The following is a 17,835-nucleotide window of genomic DNA, read 5'->3' as shown; positions in this document are numbered from 1 at the left end:
CCCATGTCCCCTGCATCGGCAGGCGGACTCTCAACCACTGCGCCACCAGGGAAGCCCTGTCCTCCCATTTAAAAAAATTCAACTCTAGCCAGAGTCCGGATCAAGATGGTGGAGTAGGAAGACCCTGAGCTCACCTCTTCCCAGGGACACACCCAAACTACAACTATATAGAGAACAACTATCTCTGAGAACGACCTGAAGACTAGCAGGACAGCTTTTCCACAACTAAGGATATAAAGAAAAGGCTACATCGAGATGGGTAGGAGGGGCAGAGATGTGGTGCAGACAGAACCCACAACCCCAGTTCAGTGATCCACACGTGGAAGGGATATCACAACCATGGAATTCCCCTCTGAGGAGCTAAGGGTCTGAGCTTTACACTGGGCTCCTCAGCCCAGGGGTCCTGCATCGGGAAGATGAGCCTCCATAACAGCTGGCTTTGAAATCCAGAGGGCCTTATGGCCAGGAGAGCTGGAGGGCTGTGGAAAACTGAGAGTTCACTCTTAAAGGGCTTGCACATAAACTCATTCCCTCTGAATCCCAGAACAGAGGCAGCAGCTTGAAAAGAACCTGGGTTATATACAAAGGAGAATCATTGACTAACATAAAGGCAGGTACCAGAGGCACAGGTATCTGGCAGCACTTCCTCTGGGGACGAAAGCACTGGTGGGTGCCAATTTTCTTTTACTTTCCTTTCACCTAGCTGGCCCAGCGCTGGCAAGTGCCATTTCTGTCACACTCTATCAACCTAGCTAAAACCATGCTCCCCACTCTGGTGTTCTCTGGGACCCACCTCACTCAACCCACCTGTCCTGGCTGGCCCCTCTGAAGTGGCTCTTGTCTTCCCCAACCTGTCAGGCTATTCTAGCTGGCACAGTGCCCCTTCAAAGTGGCTTCAGCTACAGGAAGCCAGCCCCACATATTGATGTATCAGCAGCAATCGAGTTTGGACCTCCCAGCCAGCTGCACTGAGGGCCAGCCCTCATATCAGCATGCCTGCAGCAGTTACAGACAGGTTTTGTAGACAGCTGGGAGAGGGACCAGCCCTGTCCACCAGGGAGTCTGCAGCAGTTGTGGCTAAGCCACACAGCTAGCTGGCCTGGGAACCAACTCTGTCCACCAAGAGGTCTGCAGCTATCATGGCTCTATCACATTAGGAGGACATGCACATCCCACACAGGGGATACCCCTGGAGTACCTGCCTCTTTTGACTAGGTGAGATTGTACCATTGAGCCCCACAGAACGCCTTCTACATAAGGCCATCCTTTCAAGACTGGGAGACATAGCTGATATATATATAATATACAGAAACAAACGCAGAAAGTTAGGCAAAATGAGGAGACAAAAAAATACCTTTCAAATGAAAGAATAAGAAAAAACCTCAGAAAAAGAACTAAATGAAACAGAGATAAGGAATTTACCAGATAAAGAGTTCAAAGTAATAGTGTTGTAAAGATGATTACAACAGGAGTAGAATGGATGAACTCAGTGAGAACTTCAACAAAGAAGTAGAAACTATAAGAAAAGAACCAATTAGTATTTTTTAGTAACTGAACTAAAAAATACACTAGAGGGAATAAACAGCTATTTAGAGGATGCAGAAGAATGGATCAGTGTTCTGAAAGACAGGGTAATGGAAATCACCCAATTAGAACAGCAAAAAGAAAAAAGAATAGTTTAAAAAATGAGGATAATTTAGAGATCTTTGGAACAACATCAAGTGTACTAATATCCACATTATAGGGGTCCCAGAAGGAGAAAAGAGAGAGAAAAAGACAGAAACCTACTGGAAGAAATTATGGCTGAAAATTCCCTAACCTGTTAAAGGAAACAGACAATCAAGTCCAGGACACAGAGATGCCCAAATGAGACGAATTGAAAGAGACCCACACCAAGACACATTATAATTAAATTATCAAAAGTTAAAGATAAAGAAAGAATCTTAAAATCAGCAAGAGAAAAAAACTAGTTATGTACAAGGGAATCCCCATAAGTCTATCAGCTAAATTTTCAGAAGAAATTTTATGGGCCAGAAAGGATTGGCATGATGTATTCAAAGTACTGAAAGAAAGAAAAACTTATAACCAAGAATATTCCACCTTGCAAGGTTACAATTCAGAACTGAAAGAGAGATAAATAGTTTCCCAGAGAAGCAAAAGTTAAAGGAGTTCATCACTACTAAACCAGTCTTACAAGAAATGTTAAAGTATTTCTTTAAACAGAAAAGAAAATGCTATAACAAGAAACAAAAAAATTATAAAAGAAAAAATTTCACTAGTAAAGGCAAGCATACAATAAATGTAGTGGATCGACTATCTATAAAGCTAGCATGAAGATTGAAAGACAAAAGTAGTAAAAATCATCTATACCTAAAATAATTAGTCAAGCAACAAACAAAATAAAAATATGTAAAATACAATGTAAAAAACATACAATGTGGGGTAGGGGGAGTAGCAAACTGAATTCAACAGTACATTAAAAGGATCATATACCATGATTAAGAGGGATTTATTATTATAGGGATGCAAGGATGATGGTTCAGTATCCAAAAGTCAATCAAAATGATATATCATATAAGCAAATTGAAGAATAAAAATCATATAATCACCTTGATAAATGCAGAAAAAGCATGTTATGATTAAAAGCTCTCAACAAAGTGGATATAGAGAGAATATTACTCAACATAATAAAGGCCATATATGACAACCCACAGTTAACATTATGGTAAAAATCTGAAAATTTTCTTCTAAGATCGAGAACAAGACAGGGATGTCCTCTATCAATAACCACTTTTATTTAACACAGTATTAGGATTCCTAGCCACAGCTATCAGACAAGAAAAGAGATAAAAGGCATCAAATTAGAAAGAATTAAAACTGCTGCTGTTTTCAGATTATATGGTACAATATATAGAAAATTCTAGGGACTTTACCCCAAAACTATTAGAACTAATAAATGAATTCAGTAAAGTTGCAGGATATAAAATCAATACAGAAATCTGTTGCATTTCTATACACTAATAACAAACTATCAGAAAGAGAAATTAAGAAAACACTCCCACTTACAATTGCATCAAAAAGAATAAAATACTTAGGAATAAATTTAACCAAGAAGATGAAAGATCTCTACTCTGAAAACTATAAGACACTGATGAAAGAAAATGAAGATGACACAAACTAATGGAAAGATATATAGTGCTCATGGATTGGAATAATTAATATTGATAAAATGTACGAAGTAATCTACAGATTAAATGCAATTCCTATCAAAACATCAGTGGCATTTTTCACAGAACTAAAGCAAATAATCCTAAAATTTGTATGGAACCAGAGCAGAATGCAAATAGCCAAAGCAATCTTAAGAAACAAAAAGAAAGCTAGAGGTATCACACTCCCTGATTTCAAACTATACTACAAATCTATAGTAATCAAGACTGTATAGTACTGGCACAAAAACAGACACATAGACCAGTGGAACAAAATAGAGAGCCCAGAAATGCACCCACACTTATGTGGTCAATTAATCTACGACAAAAGAGGCAAGAATAAACAGTGGGGAAAAGAAGGCCCCTTCAATAAATGGTGTTGGGAGAACCAGACAGCTACATTCAAAAGAATGAAACTGGACCATTTTCTTATACCACATATAAAAATAAACTCAAAGTAGATTAAAGATTTAAATGTAAGACCTGAAACCATAAAACTTCTAGAGTACACTCTGACATCAGTCTTAGCAATACTTTTTTAGATCTGTTTCCTTAGGCAAGGGCAACAACGCCAAAACTAGACAAATGGGACTACGTCAAACTAAAAAGCTTTTGCGTAGTGAGGGAAACCATCAACAAGAAGAAAAGGCTGAGTACTGAAGATATTTGCAAATGACATATCTGATAAGGGGTTAATATCCAAAATATACAAAGAACTCATACAACTCAACATCAAGAAAACAGAACAACCTGATTAAAAAAAATGGACAGAGAAGCTGAATAGACATTTTTCAAGGAAGACATAAAGATGGCCAACAGGCACATGAAAAGAAGCTCAACAGCACTGATATGAGGGAAATGCAAATCAAAACCACATTGAGGTATCACCTCATACCTGTCACAATGGCTATTATCAAAAAGACAACAAATAACAACTGTTGGCAGGCTTCCCTGGTGGCGCAGTGGTTGAGAGTCTGCCTGACAATGCAGTGGACACAGGTTTGAGCCCTAGTCTGGGAGGATCCCACATGCCGTGGAGCAAGTGGGCCCATGAGCCACAGCTACTGAGCCTGAGCGTCTGGAGCCTGTGCTCCGCAACGAGGGAGGCTGTGACAGTGAGAGGCCCGCACACCACGATGAAGAGTGGCCCCCGCTCGCCGCAACTAGAGAGAGCCCTCGCACAGAAATTAAGACCCAACACAGCCAGCATAAATAAATAAGTAAATTAATTAATTAAAAATAAAAAAATAAGTGTTGTCAAGGATGTGGAGAAAAAGGAACACTGGTGCACTGTTGGTGGGATTATATAATTTATATACTACACTAATTGTGTAGCCAGCTTAGAATACAGTATGGTGGGTCCTCAAAAAATTAAAAATAGAATTACTGTATGATTCAGCAATTCCACTTCTGGTTCTGGGTATTTATCTGAAGAAAACAAAAACACTAATTCCAAAAGATATATGCACCCCTATGTTCATTGAAGCATTATTTACAATAGCCAAGATATGGAAACATAAATATCCATCCACAGATTAATGGATAGAGGATGTGAGATATATATATATATATATATATACACACATATATATATATATACACACATATATATATAATGTATCTATTATATATAATAGAATATTACTCAGCCTTAAAAAAGAATGATGTCTTGCCATTTGCAACACATGGATGGACCTAGAGGGTATTATGCCACGTGAAATAAGTGGGACAGAGAAAGACAAATACTATATGACTTCACCTATACAGGCATACCTCAGAGCTATTGTGGGCTTGGTTCTAGACCATGGCAATAAAGGGAATATCACAATAAAGCGAGTTACATGTATTTTTTGGTTTCCCAGGGCATATAAAATTTGTTTACACTACACTGTAGTCTATTAAGTGTGCAATAGCATTTTGTCTAAAAGAAACCAATATACATACCTTAATTAATTCTTTACTGCTAAAAAATGCTAACCATCATCCAACAACCCAGGGTTGCCACAAAACTTCAATTTGCAAAAATTGCAATACCTGTGAAGTGCAAAAAATGAAGTATGCTTGTGTGTGAAATCTAAAAAAGAAAACAAACAATCAAAATAAAACAGAAACAGACTCAGATACAGAGAACAAACTGGTGGTTAGCAAAGGGTAGGGTGGTGGGGTGTCGGGTGAAATAAGTAAAGAGCATTAAGAGGTATAAATTTCCAGTTATAAAATAAATAAGTTACAGGGAGGTAATGTACAGCATAGGAAATATAGTCTGTAATATTGTAACAACATTGTATGGTGACTGATGGTTACTAGACTTATAGTGGTAATCAATTAATAATGTATGCAAATGTTGAATAACTATGTTGTACATCTGAAATGAATACAATATTGTGTGTCAACTGTAGTTCAATAAAAAGGATAGATAAATAAATAAATAAATTCAACCCTAGTCATACCTCCTTTCCTTTATTCTATTGGTTCACAAATGCACATATCTGATTCTGACTACTCAACAGTCTAAATTTTTCCAAATCCTAAATACTTACAATGTAAAATTTCCATATCCTCATCTTAAGCTAAAGATTTCTGACAGTGTTTTTAATATCTTTTCCCTTAACATTTCTTTCAACAATTTTACAATTTTTGGTCTCCTGAAAAAATCTTTGGAGTCATACTTGATCCTTCTACCTTTATAGCCAGTCTTTACTAGTTTAGTCATTTATCAGTATGTCCCTAGGCGCCATGACAGGCACTGTGGACACAAAAATGAATGGGATAATGTTTCTGCCCTTGTGGGATACACAATCTGATGGGAGAGACATTTGAACAAATTACTACAGCAATGCGGTGCGCGCAGGCCCTCATTTGACCCTCTCATAGGTCATGACGCAGAGCAGGCTTCCTTTTTCTCCATTGGCAGGGATTGGTGTTTGTCCCTCCCATTTGTAGCATTTTGTTCTTGCATCTGTATGGAATGCTTGTGGCAGGGGGGAGTATGCACACTGGCTTGGAGGCAGGAAAGAGGGTGGCCAGATAAGGAAACTGCTTGTAGAATGGTATGTTGGGGACAGAAAGGGGATGAGCTTGAGAAAGTAAGTGGGGAGCAGAACATAAATGTCCCAGTGTGCTATGATTATGGCCTTGGATTTAAACCTATAGGAAAAAAGGATATTGGAAGACTTCAGGCAGCATGATGCTGTTATCAAGTTTGCATTTTAGATGATTCTAGCAGCAACCTGGGGGATGAACTGGAAGAGGGCAACTAAGAGGCAGGGAAGTTGGTTAGGGTGCTTATGCAACAGTTTGGCGAGGCAGAGAGACCAGCCTGCTGGTCTACAGTGCAGGGAGGACACGATGAGACTGGAATTAAGGAAGCAGCATTAGAGAGGAGAGGTTGGATGTTGGGGGCGGATTTCAGAGGGAAAAAAATTCCAGGTGTGACAACTTCAGGAGAGTAGAAAGTTTTGAAATAGGCATGAAAAGAGGGAACCGGTGATGGTCCTGTAAATGGATCAGCAGAGGTTAACGAGGGCCCATTGGAAGGGAAAATCCAAGGCTGGGATAGCTGCGCCCTATAGAATGTGATTTCCCTGGTGTTGGTCACCAGCCTGATGACGGGCTTGGGGAGGCAGGTGGTGGTCCTGTGCTTGGTTTTCTGGTCTCACTGTTCCAGCCCCAGTCTGCATGTCCTCCAAATTTATTTCCCATAAACTTTTGGCCCACATCTGACTAATCTCATTACTATTCCTCAGACAGAAAATGCTTTTTAAAATTCTGGGCTTTTTTCTCCTGTTGATAATACTGTCATATCCTTCCCATCTCCCTCCTTTATCTGGAACGGCCTCTTTCCTCTCAGTCTCTTTAACCCGGCCCAAACATCCACCTCCAGGAAACTTACTTTAGCCCTCACCAGTCTCACCTTTATTTGATTTTCTCTTGCCCACATTGAGGGCAATGGAGCAGGTGTGCTGGGTCAAAATCCTGGCTTTGCTACAACCAGCAGGTGACTTTGCATTCATTTGCCTCCAAATTCTCTTCTACACTTAGTTCCCACTTCTCAGGATTGTCGTGAAGATATATTGAGTTAGTTCATATAAACTTAACGTGCTTAATGTATTTCTCTCTGGGCACATAGCAGAGCTCAAGAAATATTAATTTGATCTTATGAATATGCTGTTAGATCAGCCTGGAAGATCAACCTCTATTATAACCTCTAAACTTTGTCGTTTTGGGGAATTACCAGTCTGTATTTTTTGCTATTTCATGAATAAGGTGGGGTAAATAATATTTTAACTATAGCATATAATTTAAATGTAGTAAATAAGCATTTTTAAATGCTTACTATGTACTGAGCATTTTCTCACAGCAACCCTATGAGTGGGTATCATTAGTATCCCATGTTACATTTGAACAAACAAATATCAAGAAGTAAAATAACATATCAAAAGTTACAGAGATAGGAAGTAGAATTGAACTTACATTTTTCTGACTCTAGAGCTCATGCTAGACTCTGCCTTCATGTAGATGTCCAAGGTACGGGACCCCTGGCTCTAACTGCAGCCTGAGCTGGGAACTCGAGCTTTTCAGAGAGGTGGGAGGTATGAAGAGTGGGGAGGGCTTTACAGGTGGGAAAAATTACATGAGCAAGGTTGCAAAATCAAATGAGCTTATTATACATGGGAGAATCTGGTGAGACATGCCCGCATCTACAAGAAAGGAGTAAATATAGTTAAGACTGTTCTTCCTCTTGTATTCTGTGCCATGCTTGCTAACACCACTGCCTGCCCAGTCACTCCAGCTGAGAATCTGGGACTCACTTTAGGAACTTCTTTTTCATTTGCCAAATTAGTAGTTAAATTCCACTGATTTAACTCTTGTATATCCTTCCTAGACTTCTCTACTCTTACGCCCTAATTCAAGTCTTCTTTGCTTTTTGCTCGGATTGCAAAAGCCTCATTTCTGTTTCCCTGGTTATGGGCTGGCTTCATTGTAAAATTTTATGAGTGAAGTTCCCGAAAGTCAAATCCAGTTTGCCACTGTCCTTATTAGAGTTCTTCAGTGGTTCCCTGGTGCCTTAGAACCAGATTTAGTTGCTTTCAGTGGCACACAGGGACTTCCAAGGTCTTACCCTGGGCTCTGCTTGGCTACGTAAATTCCGCTGGTTTCATGTTGGCCTGGCGAACGCCTACTCATTTATCTAAAGTGAAGTGACTCTTCTCTGTTGAGGGCCTGCTCTCCAGCCTTATGTGTGGTGTTCACTCATTCCTTGTTGCCTCTTCTGCACACTGTACAGCCTAACTTTGTATTTTCCAACTGTTTTTTTCAACTTAAAAAAAAATTATAGTTGATGTACAATATTATAAGTTACAGGTGTACCATATAGTGATTCACAATTTTTAAAGGTTATACTCTATTTATAGTTATTATAAAATAGTCTATATTCCCTGTGCTGTACAATATATCTTTGTAGATTATTTTATATGTAAGAGTTTGTACCTCTTAATCCCCTAACCCTAACTTTCCCCACTCCCTTTTCCTCCCCACACTGGTAACCACCAGATTGTTCTCTATATCTGTGAGTCTATGTCTTTTTTGTTATATTCACTGATTTGTTTTACTTTTTAGATTCCACATATAACTGATATCATACAGTATTTATCTTTCTCTGTCTGACATATCACTTAGCATAATACCCTCCAAGTCCATCCATGTTGCTGCAAATTGCAAGATTTCATTCTTTTTTTATGGCTGAGTAATATTCCATTGTACATATGTACCATATCTTCTTTATCCATTCAACTGTTGATGGATGCTTAGGTTGCTTCCATATCTTGGCAATTGTAAATAATGCTGCTATGAACATTGAGGTGCATGTATCTTTTCAAATTAGTGTTTTTGTTTTTTCACACCTGTCAGAATGGCTATCATCAAAAAGACCACAAATAACAAATGTTGGTGAGGATGTAGAGAAAAGGAGACCCTTGTGCACTGCTGGTGGGAATGTAAGTTGCTGCAGCCACAGTGGAAAACAGTATGGAGGTTTCTCAAAAAACTAAAAATAGAGCTACCATATGACCTAGCAATTCCACTCCTGGGTATATATCTGAAAAACCCAAAAATACTACCCCAATACTATCGCCATTTTTGAATGGTGACCTTTTGTATTTTACAGAAAGTTCCCATAAGACAGTGATTATTATTGGTTTTCTGGAGTAATGCCTGACATGAAATTGGTGCTCAATAATTGTCTATTAAATTAAAGAAACAATGCATGAACAAAGCCAAAAAATGATGAAAAGGTCAGATTTTAGAGGGCTTTGAAAGCCAGTCAGAGGAGATTGGGGATGTTTCTTTTTGAAAGAAGATGATGTGTGCAAATTGATTTAGGAAAATTAGCCACATAGGAGTGCTCGGATAGATTTATTCTCATCTTAATACTTCTTCTCACACTGTTTCCTTCCTTAAGTTGCCATCCCTCTGCATCTCTGTGCATTCAGTCCAATGTAGCTCTCTCATTGGGGAGGATATTTGAAAGGCTCTTTGGAAAGCCAACAGGATTCTGTACAAAAAGTAAATTATGATTTGAGTCCGCCATGTTTCTAAGTCAGTCTGTTCTGTCTGGAAGGGGGAAATCTTGCTCAAAAGTCTTATCTAGTAACAAACTCACTATCATACTAGCTGGTTGTTAGTTTTTCTGTTTTGGAATTCAAAAGACATTCAATAAAAGATAATAAATTTTAATTAAAATCAGTGAAGGATATGGAATAAATAAACAATAATTTTTCAGGGAGCAAAATAGAGTGTTGGAATTAACTTATCTCCAAAGTATTCATGTATGTACTCTTTTACACTTTCATTTATTATGTATGATACACACACACAGAGAAGTGTACTGATCATATTTAACAATTGGCTTTCCACAAAAAAAGGGAGGGGCCCTGAAATGTCATATTTGCTGATTTCTGCAGTGTTAGTACTCTAACCATGACCAATTTTAAGCACCTAGTGTGATGTCACTGAACATAGATTTGGGAAGAAATGCTAGCCACCTGCTGTATTGCAAAGCCTGTACTCTTTGGCTGCAACACATGACTATCTATAAACTCTTCTGGGAGCCTGTGACATGCCAAATTCAGTGCTGAGGGCACTGGGGATATGGGCCCTACTCTTACAGATGTTAGTGGCAATGGGAAGACCAACAGGTAACAATTATGATACATAAGAATTACTAAACCAGAATTCTTAATTTTCCATGAGCACATCCTACTCGGTTTACTCAGAGTCAGAGTCAGGAGGCTGCCTAGGGGAATGGAAGTCACTGAGAAGTAAAGGACCGATGGAAGGGTAGCTGATGGTACAGGAGGGAGGAGAGACAAAAAAAAAAAAAAAACCCAAAAAAACCCACAAATTGGGCTTCCCTGGTGGCGCAGTGGTTGAGAGTCTGCCTGCCGATGCAGGGGACACGTGTTCGTGCCCCGGTCCGGGAAGATCCCACATGCCGCGGAGCGGCTGGGCCCGTGAGCCATGGCCGCTGAGCCTGCGCGTCCGGAGCCTGTGCTCCGCAACGGGAGAGGCCACAACAGTGAGAGGCCCGCGCAAAACAAACAAACAAACAAACAAAAAAACCCCACAAATTTTGTCTGATGCATCTCATCTGATTTGAGTAACTCCATGAGGAATTGTTAGTATCATTTTATTAATGAGAAAACTGCGGCTGAGAAAAACTGGCTCACAATCTTATCCATTTTCTTTTACTCTGTGCTATTCTTGAGAAGATTAATTTCACATTTTGTGTAAAAACAGCTTATAAAATTATATATCTGTATATTGACTATAATGATATAAAAAAGATCAAGTGAAAACATGAAAATAAATATGACTAAATGCTAATAAATTGGGGGTTTTGAGAGATGGGGTAAAGGATGCCTTTTTTCTTATTCCTAGTTTTCTGTGTTTTCCATAATACATGACTGCTTTTCTATCATCAGCAGCAATAACAGCGACAACAGCAACAAATAAAAGGCATATGTTTTTGCTTTAAAAGGAAAGCTGCCTTTGTCTCCTGGGCTACCAACATTCCTCTAGGAAGGTAGAAAGCTTTTAAGAAATTTATGTAAACAAAGACTGTTTGGCATTTCAAAGGCTTTTTAAGCCAAACAAAATCCATAATGAAAATTTTGCCATAAACTTTTGGAGTTTCTACTTGGACTATGTTGCACAGTTTCCCACCAGTTATACTGCAAAAAACAAACAAAAAAGTATGTTAGTGTGACTCAACTGAAAATGAAACTGATAGCCTGATCTGTAAAATATTCTGCATACTCCGTATCCTGTGGAAATAATATATTTGAATTGAATGTGTTTATCCATAGTGCAGTCCTTTACCAAGATATTTCTGCGTCTCCAAAATACTGAAAGATCCAATCAATTCCTTTGATATATGCAGTCAATGATAAAGATATTTTATCTACACAATGCTGAACACCTGAACTGACTGAACAGAGAGAGATCTTTTGGGAGTGTGTAGATAGAGCTGAAATGGGAAAAATGTGATCATTTAAACCATGTCTCCATTATCATTACAGCCAATTGTAAAGCAAAAGATTCCGTCAATCAGGTAATTCTTTTGTCTACACAATTCCAAGCCATTATTCTGAGTAATTTGTTTCATTGAATTTAGCAAATATTTAGTTGGTTTCCTAAAACATAATTGAATCTGAATAATAGGAAGAAAAAAGATTCTGGTCTGAATTTTCTGCATAGGGGATATAAGTTAAAAGCAAACAAATGAACGGACAAAAACCCCACACTTGTCCCTTACATATAAATACTCTCTTATTTCTTCTTAAAAAGTAGTTCTTTTAGGCTATGCACATTTGACTTTCATTACTTGGTTAGAAAGACCTGGTCCAGACAGAATATTTATTAAAATGTAAATTAAAATTGCCTGAAAGAAAAAACATGCAGAGAAAATATTAGAATAATAGTCCTTGGGTTATAGGAGGTGGAGTTAGAACCTTTGGAAGATTTAAGAAAAGAACGGTTTCAGAAGAGGAAGAGCCAGATCAAAGGGTCACTGATTTTGGACAAAACTGACTCCCCTTCATGGCTCTCATTCCACTCATTGGAGGCACTACCGTTCTTCCAGACTCGGAACACTGAAGCCACATTGAATTGTTCCCTCTTCATCCTTTGTATCTGATATGTTCACATCTCACCCTCTCTTTCTTTGAAAGCTGTCTCTGGTTCACACCTTACTTTGCATAGAGAGTCGTACTACTTTATGCCTGAATTACTACCAACAACTTCCAAAGAGGTCCCTCTGCCACAAGTCTCTCGGCCTCCAATCCTGCCTGGTCCATAGCTGTCAGATTTATTGTCCCCAGACATCACTTTCCTCATTGCTGCCGCCTGCTCACCACTCACTTTCTTCATTGTCCCTGCACTAAGTTCAAACTCCTTGCTCTCTGCCTGATAGTTGGGACCCTCCACAGCCCTTTCCCTCATTCTCCTTCTCTCTCTCTCTCTCTCTCCTTCTCTCTCTCACACACACATCAATCCAATCTTACGTTTTGCTGTTCCCCAAAGACTTCATTTTAGTCAACCAAATCACTACATACTATAAAAATCCCCTTCCTGACCCCTTCTCCAAATCCAGACCATTCTCATCCCAGCCATGTCCTTTCTGTGTAAAGAGCTGTCCCTCTTGACTTTTACTTTCCAAATTATCCTCATCCTTCCAGAGTCTTCTCAAATGCCACCTCTTCCATGAAGGCTTCTCTGATCCCTCTAGACCCATAATTTCCTTTCTTTTCTCTGAACTCTCTTCCTATCTATAATCAAGACTGAATTACATGACATATTACTTCAATACACTTCTTTTGATTTATATGGCATCCCTTGTTACTCAAGGAGGGTGTTATTGACATTTGTAACAGGGCACTTCATTGTGCAGGGCTGTCTAGCACATTTCGGGTCATTTGGCTCCCAGGCTCCTGATGCTAAGTGACAGGGATGTTATTGTGACAACCCCAAATGCTCTGAATACAATTCCAAATGCCCTAATTATTAAAAAGTTCCTTGGAGAAGTTGCTATATCATATATACACCTGCTCAACAAATGATCTTTGTTTAAATGGTGAATGCATATTTTAAAGAATAAATATTTCCCTTACAGTTGCCAACATATTAAAAAAACTCAGAATGAGACTAATTAAACATTCAGATGAACCAACACTGTATTTTAGGTGTTTTTCATAAGGTATTTCATTAAACCCTCATACCAGCCCTGGTTGTTATTTATCCTTATCCTTAAAGATGAGGAAACTGAGGCTCAGAGAGTTCTGCTTACCCAAGGTCATACATCCAAGCTTGATTAGAGCCCTGGCATTTTAAAGCCCAGGGTATTTGGAGTCAAATATTTGGCTTTTTCTCTTACCACTCAGCCTCTATAAGGGCAGCCTATTTGTAACAGCTTTGAAATAAGAGTGTGAACGTATAACACAATTAGCAATTTGAAGCATATTATTAATGCTGATAGGTGCTAATGACTATAATTGAAAGGGAAGATATTAGACCAGACAAACAATTTTTTAGAATTTAAAACAAGGATCTAAATTAGAGTCTAGTGAATGAATCTACTCCTTGACCTTCTTTGCTACAGACATTACCCCATGTCTAGTCTCTAACTGAGAGGTATGTATTCTTTACTCTCTTATTGTATTCTTTACTCTCTTAATGTTTGTCTTGGCAGATGGCCAAGAGATCTCTAAGTTTCCCTTAATCAAGTTTTGGGTAATAGATGCCCAATACAAGGCCCAGTAAATATACCTTGTATTAGGTAGTACTGCTAGACCCAAAGCAACAGAAATCTAACAGCTGGCAATAGTTGCTCAACTCTTCCCTAGTTGCTCAAGTCTTTTCTATCACCTGGGCATCTTTAATACTAAATGTTATATAAATCAAGTATCATGGTATCATTTAAAATGTTGTATATATTTCTTTCTAGTGTTAGTTCATTATTCATTTCATGCATGTCTAAAACACCTACATTTACTAGTAACTTATTTCACTATGTGCCCAATATCCAATTACAGTTCTTCATATTTCAGCTGATCTAGAGTTTAGGAAGTGATAGTGTGGATGATTCATGTGCTTACTCTAAAAAGTACACTCATGGGCTTCTCTGGTGGCGCAGTGGTTGGGAGTCCGCCTGCCGATGCAGGGGACACGGGTTCGTGCCCTGGTCCGGGAAGATCCCACATGCCGCGGAGCAGCTGGGCACGTGAGCCATGGCCGCTGAGCCTGCGTGTCCGGAGCCTGGGCTCCGCAACGGGAGAGGCCACAACAGTGAGAGGCCTGCGTACCGCAAAAAAAAAAAGTACACTCAGTTTCTATCTGTGCACATAGGAAGAACTACATTCCTGCAGGATTTTAAAAAACAGAAAGAAAATTCAACCCATTTGAAAGAGCCAGTATTGTTGATTTCAAGTTTTTCTTTTCAGCTCTGAGGATGTTTACCATCAATTTTTTTCTGTTTAACAAAGAAGGAAAAGGACCTGAAAGCCAAGTTCATAGAAAACTTAGAACAATTGTGTAACTATAGGTAAATGTGCATATGATATAAAAGTATTCCATTCCTGTATTGTCTTATAAACCATATCTACTGAAACAAAGTGAAACCATTTGTTTAATTCATATAAAACCGTTATTCAACTGTAACCACCTGAGCATTCAGGTGATCTGAAACATAAAAGGATTTTTAGTTATGCTTAGCAAGAAAAACAGACATTTAAAAAAAATTCAACAATTGTTTGTAACAAATTGAGCTTGGTGTTAGCCTTTGCCTCTCACTGTTGTGGCCTCTCCCGTTGCGGAGCACAGGCTCCGGACGTGCAGGCTCAGCGGCCATGGCTCACGGGCCTAGCCGCTCCACGGCATGTGGCATCTTCCTGGACCGGGGCACGAACCTGTGTCCCCTGCATCGGCAGGCAGACTCTCAACCACTGCGCCACCAGGGAAGCCCTGGTGTTAGCCTTTTATTAGAACATTTCCTGAGCAAAATGCATTTTGAACTGCTACATGCTGGGACACTTTGTAGGGAGGTGGAAGAGAAGGTGATAGAATCTTTCCCCACTAAGACTAAAAAAAAGAAAAAGTCCAGTAACCCCTCTCAGTTTCATTATTGTTTTGACTCATCTTTTCTCAAACTATCTTGTCAAATATTTGCCAGACAATAGAATTCTTTAAAATATCCAGCTGCTCCCTATAGAAGCCAGAAATAGTCTAAATATTTTGATAACATTTCTCAGAGAGGCGCAAACATTTTAAAGGTGGAATTCTAGGGTTTTTGTTATATTTCCTTATATCCTAATAGCACGTGAACTGGTATCTGCTGATGTGCTATCAACATTTCCCCATCTATTTTTAGATCTTCAGTTGTTTTAGAGGTAGATTTAATATGTAAAGCAGAAGCTTACACTGTGAAACATTTGCATGATTGTATTTTAGTTTTACCATTAGCTAAGTAGGGCAAAGTTGATCCCATCTCACGGGGAACTCTCTCCCACATTTCCTCTGTGGACTTGGAGGTTCAGATTTGCTTACCTGCTTCCTTGAAGATACTGTGCTGTTGAAATATCTACTAGAGGTCTTTGAATTCAAATTCTTGTTCTGATGGGTTGAGTCATTTTTCCATGTCTTAGAGTTTTCTTTAGGATCTGAAGGAATGGGATTTAAGAAGAGGATCCTAGCTATGAATCCATAGAGGACAGTGGCCAGGATCATTGGAACAACATAAAAGACACCAAAGTCCATTAGGTAAATAGGTGAGTAGTAATTCCTGGAGATCTTGTAGCCACAGGACACCACAATAGCATCTTTATAGGTGCTAATATTGAGATCCAGCAAGAAGAACCACAGCATACAGTAAATGGATGTGAAAGCCCAGACAAAGATGATGATCTTTTTGGCTCTGGAAAATGTGCAGAGAAACTGGGCTTTGATGGGGTGACAGATTGCTATGTACCTCTCAATGGTAAATGCTGTGATTGAACAAGAGGATGCATTAATGCCCAAGTACTGGAGGTAAGTAATGCAGAGGCATCCAACGTAGCCATAAACCCAGGAACCATAGATACTGTCCGTTATGTTGGGGAGGCCTGCGGCCACCAGGACCATGAGATCAGCTACTGCTAGACTCACCAGGTAGCAGTTTGTGGGCGTCCTCATGTGCTTGGTTCTCATGACCACCAGGACTACCATGATGTTGCCCACGATGCCCAGACCACAAATAATGAGCACAAGTAAGATGGTGACCACTTGGTATTCTAGGGCCACCACGGCTCGAGGCTGAAGCTGGGTTTGGTTCAGTTCACTTACTGTCTCGTTTTCCATCTTTAGTGGCTTGAGGTTTCTCTGAAACACTTCTCAACACATCTTCTTTCCGGTGCCCTGCCTTTATCACAGTGGTTCTCTCCCCCTGTGAAGAGTTACAATTCATATTCATTCACAGCATCACCAATTCTGATCAAGTCACAGTCACTTATAGGTAATTCTCCTCTCCTTCCACCTCCCATTTTTCTGCAGTAATAGGGCTCATATGTACTCCCCAAAACTCTTTTATTGCAACTCTAGTGTAGGATGGAATAACTGTTTTGACTACCTTACCATAAGAGGGACTGGTTTTTTTCTTAATGGAGAAAAATGCTCAAGAAAAGAGACACAGAAAATGCTCCTTGTTTTGAAAGAGTGCTCAATGGAAAAAAACAAAAAAAGAAACAATATCTGCTACCTGAAAAATAAATACAAAGACATCTCTTAGATGCTTGGGAAAAGTACAATGGAGAAGAAAAAGATACGAGGGGGGAAAAAGCCAAGAGGCTCAATGATCAAGCTTGACAGAAAATTAGCATCTGCCTCCTCTGCTCTCAAAGGGTGAGATCCCTTTGCTACAAAATAGCAAGCCTTTGAACCTACCTCTCCCCATGCCCTCTGCCCTGCAGACCCAACAGAGAACAATTTCTTCTCTTACCTTTTCCTCTGTAGCGTCGTCTGCTTTTCTAGGTAGATGAGGCAGTATTAAGCGTGAGTTTCCAACGCTGCAGAAAACCTCGTCTACTTTGTTTGACAGGGAGACTACTTAGCAGTGCTCTGTCTTCAGAACTGCGGTTCTTCTAAACCCTTGCAGCCTTTCCAACTGATGACAGACCATACAGCCGCAGCAGAAGCAGCAGCAGAAGCAGCAGCAGAGAGCCTGTCAAATCGTAGATCGTCCCCTAATGAGAACATGCTCGCTCTGTCTCCCCCCGCCCCCCTCCCACACACGCGCAAACACACACACTCACGATGGCAAATGCCAGTCAGTCCTCACTGATTCATAATCTTCTCCCCTTGAAGGATTTACTTTTAAATGTGCTAGTGATACAGTTCTAATCTGGAAGGCTGAAATCACCAGCAAGGGGTCCAGAGGCAGCTGGTCTTATAGTTGTTTATAGTCTAAGTTCTACAGCAACTCCAGTACCTGAGGCAGCCCTGAAATATATTTACACTCCCTGTTTGATAGGACTTGGGGATGGCAAATCCTTCTCAGTCCAGGCACAGCCCTTGAAGCTTGAGATATGTGTCTGAGCTGAAA

The 17,835-nt window shown here is 39.6% G+C and overlaps 1 protein-coding gene across 1 annotated transcript in view; it reads right to left on the bottom strand.

Annotated features, from left to right (window-relative positions):
* The window catches only part of TRHR (thyrotropin releasing hormone receptor), a 49,356-nt gene extending 31,868 nt beyond the window's left edge, over window positions 1-17,488 (bottom strand). Inside the window, exons 1-2 of the mRNA XM_007466234.1 lie at window positions 17,233-17,488; window positions 15,807-16,680 (exon numbers count right to left, since the gene is read on the bottom strand). Of these exons, the coding sequence (XP_007466296.1) occupies window positions 15,807-16,595 (789 nt within the window). The 5' untranslated portion in view covers window positions 16,596-16,680; window positions 17,233-17,488. The remainder of the gene's footprint in view (window positions 1-15,806; window positions 16,681-17,232) is intronic.
* Between the last annotated feature and the right edge of the window lie 347 nt (window positions 17,489-17,835).

This window comes from Lipotes vexillifer, unplaced genomic scaffold (genome assembly GCF_000442215.2).
Source record: "Lipotes vexillifer unplaced genomic scaffold, Lipotes_vexillifer_v1.1 scaffold508, whole genome shotgun sequence".
In the NCBI taxonomy this organism is placed as follows: Eukaryota; Metazoa; Chordata; class Mammalia; order Artiodactyla; family Lipotidae; genus Lipotes; species Lipotes vexillifer.
This window is presented reverse-complemented; position numbering and strand designations above follow the sequence as displayed.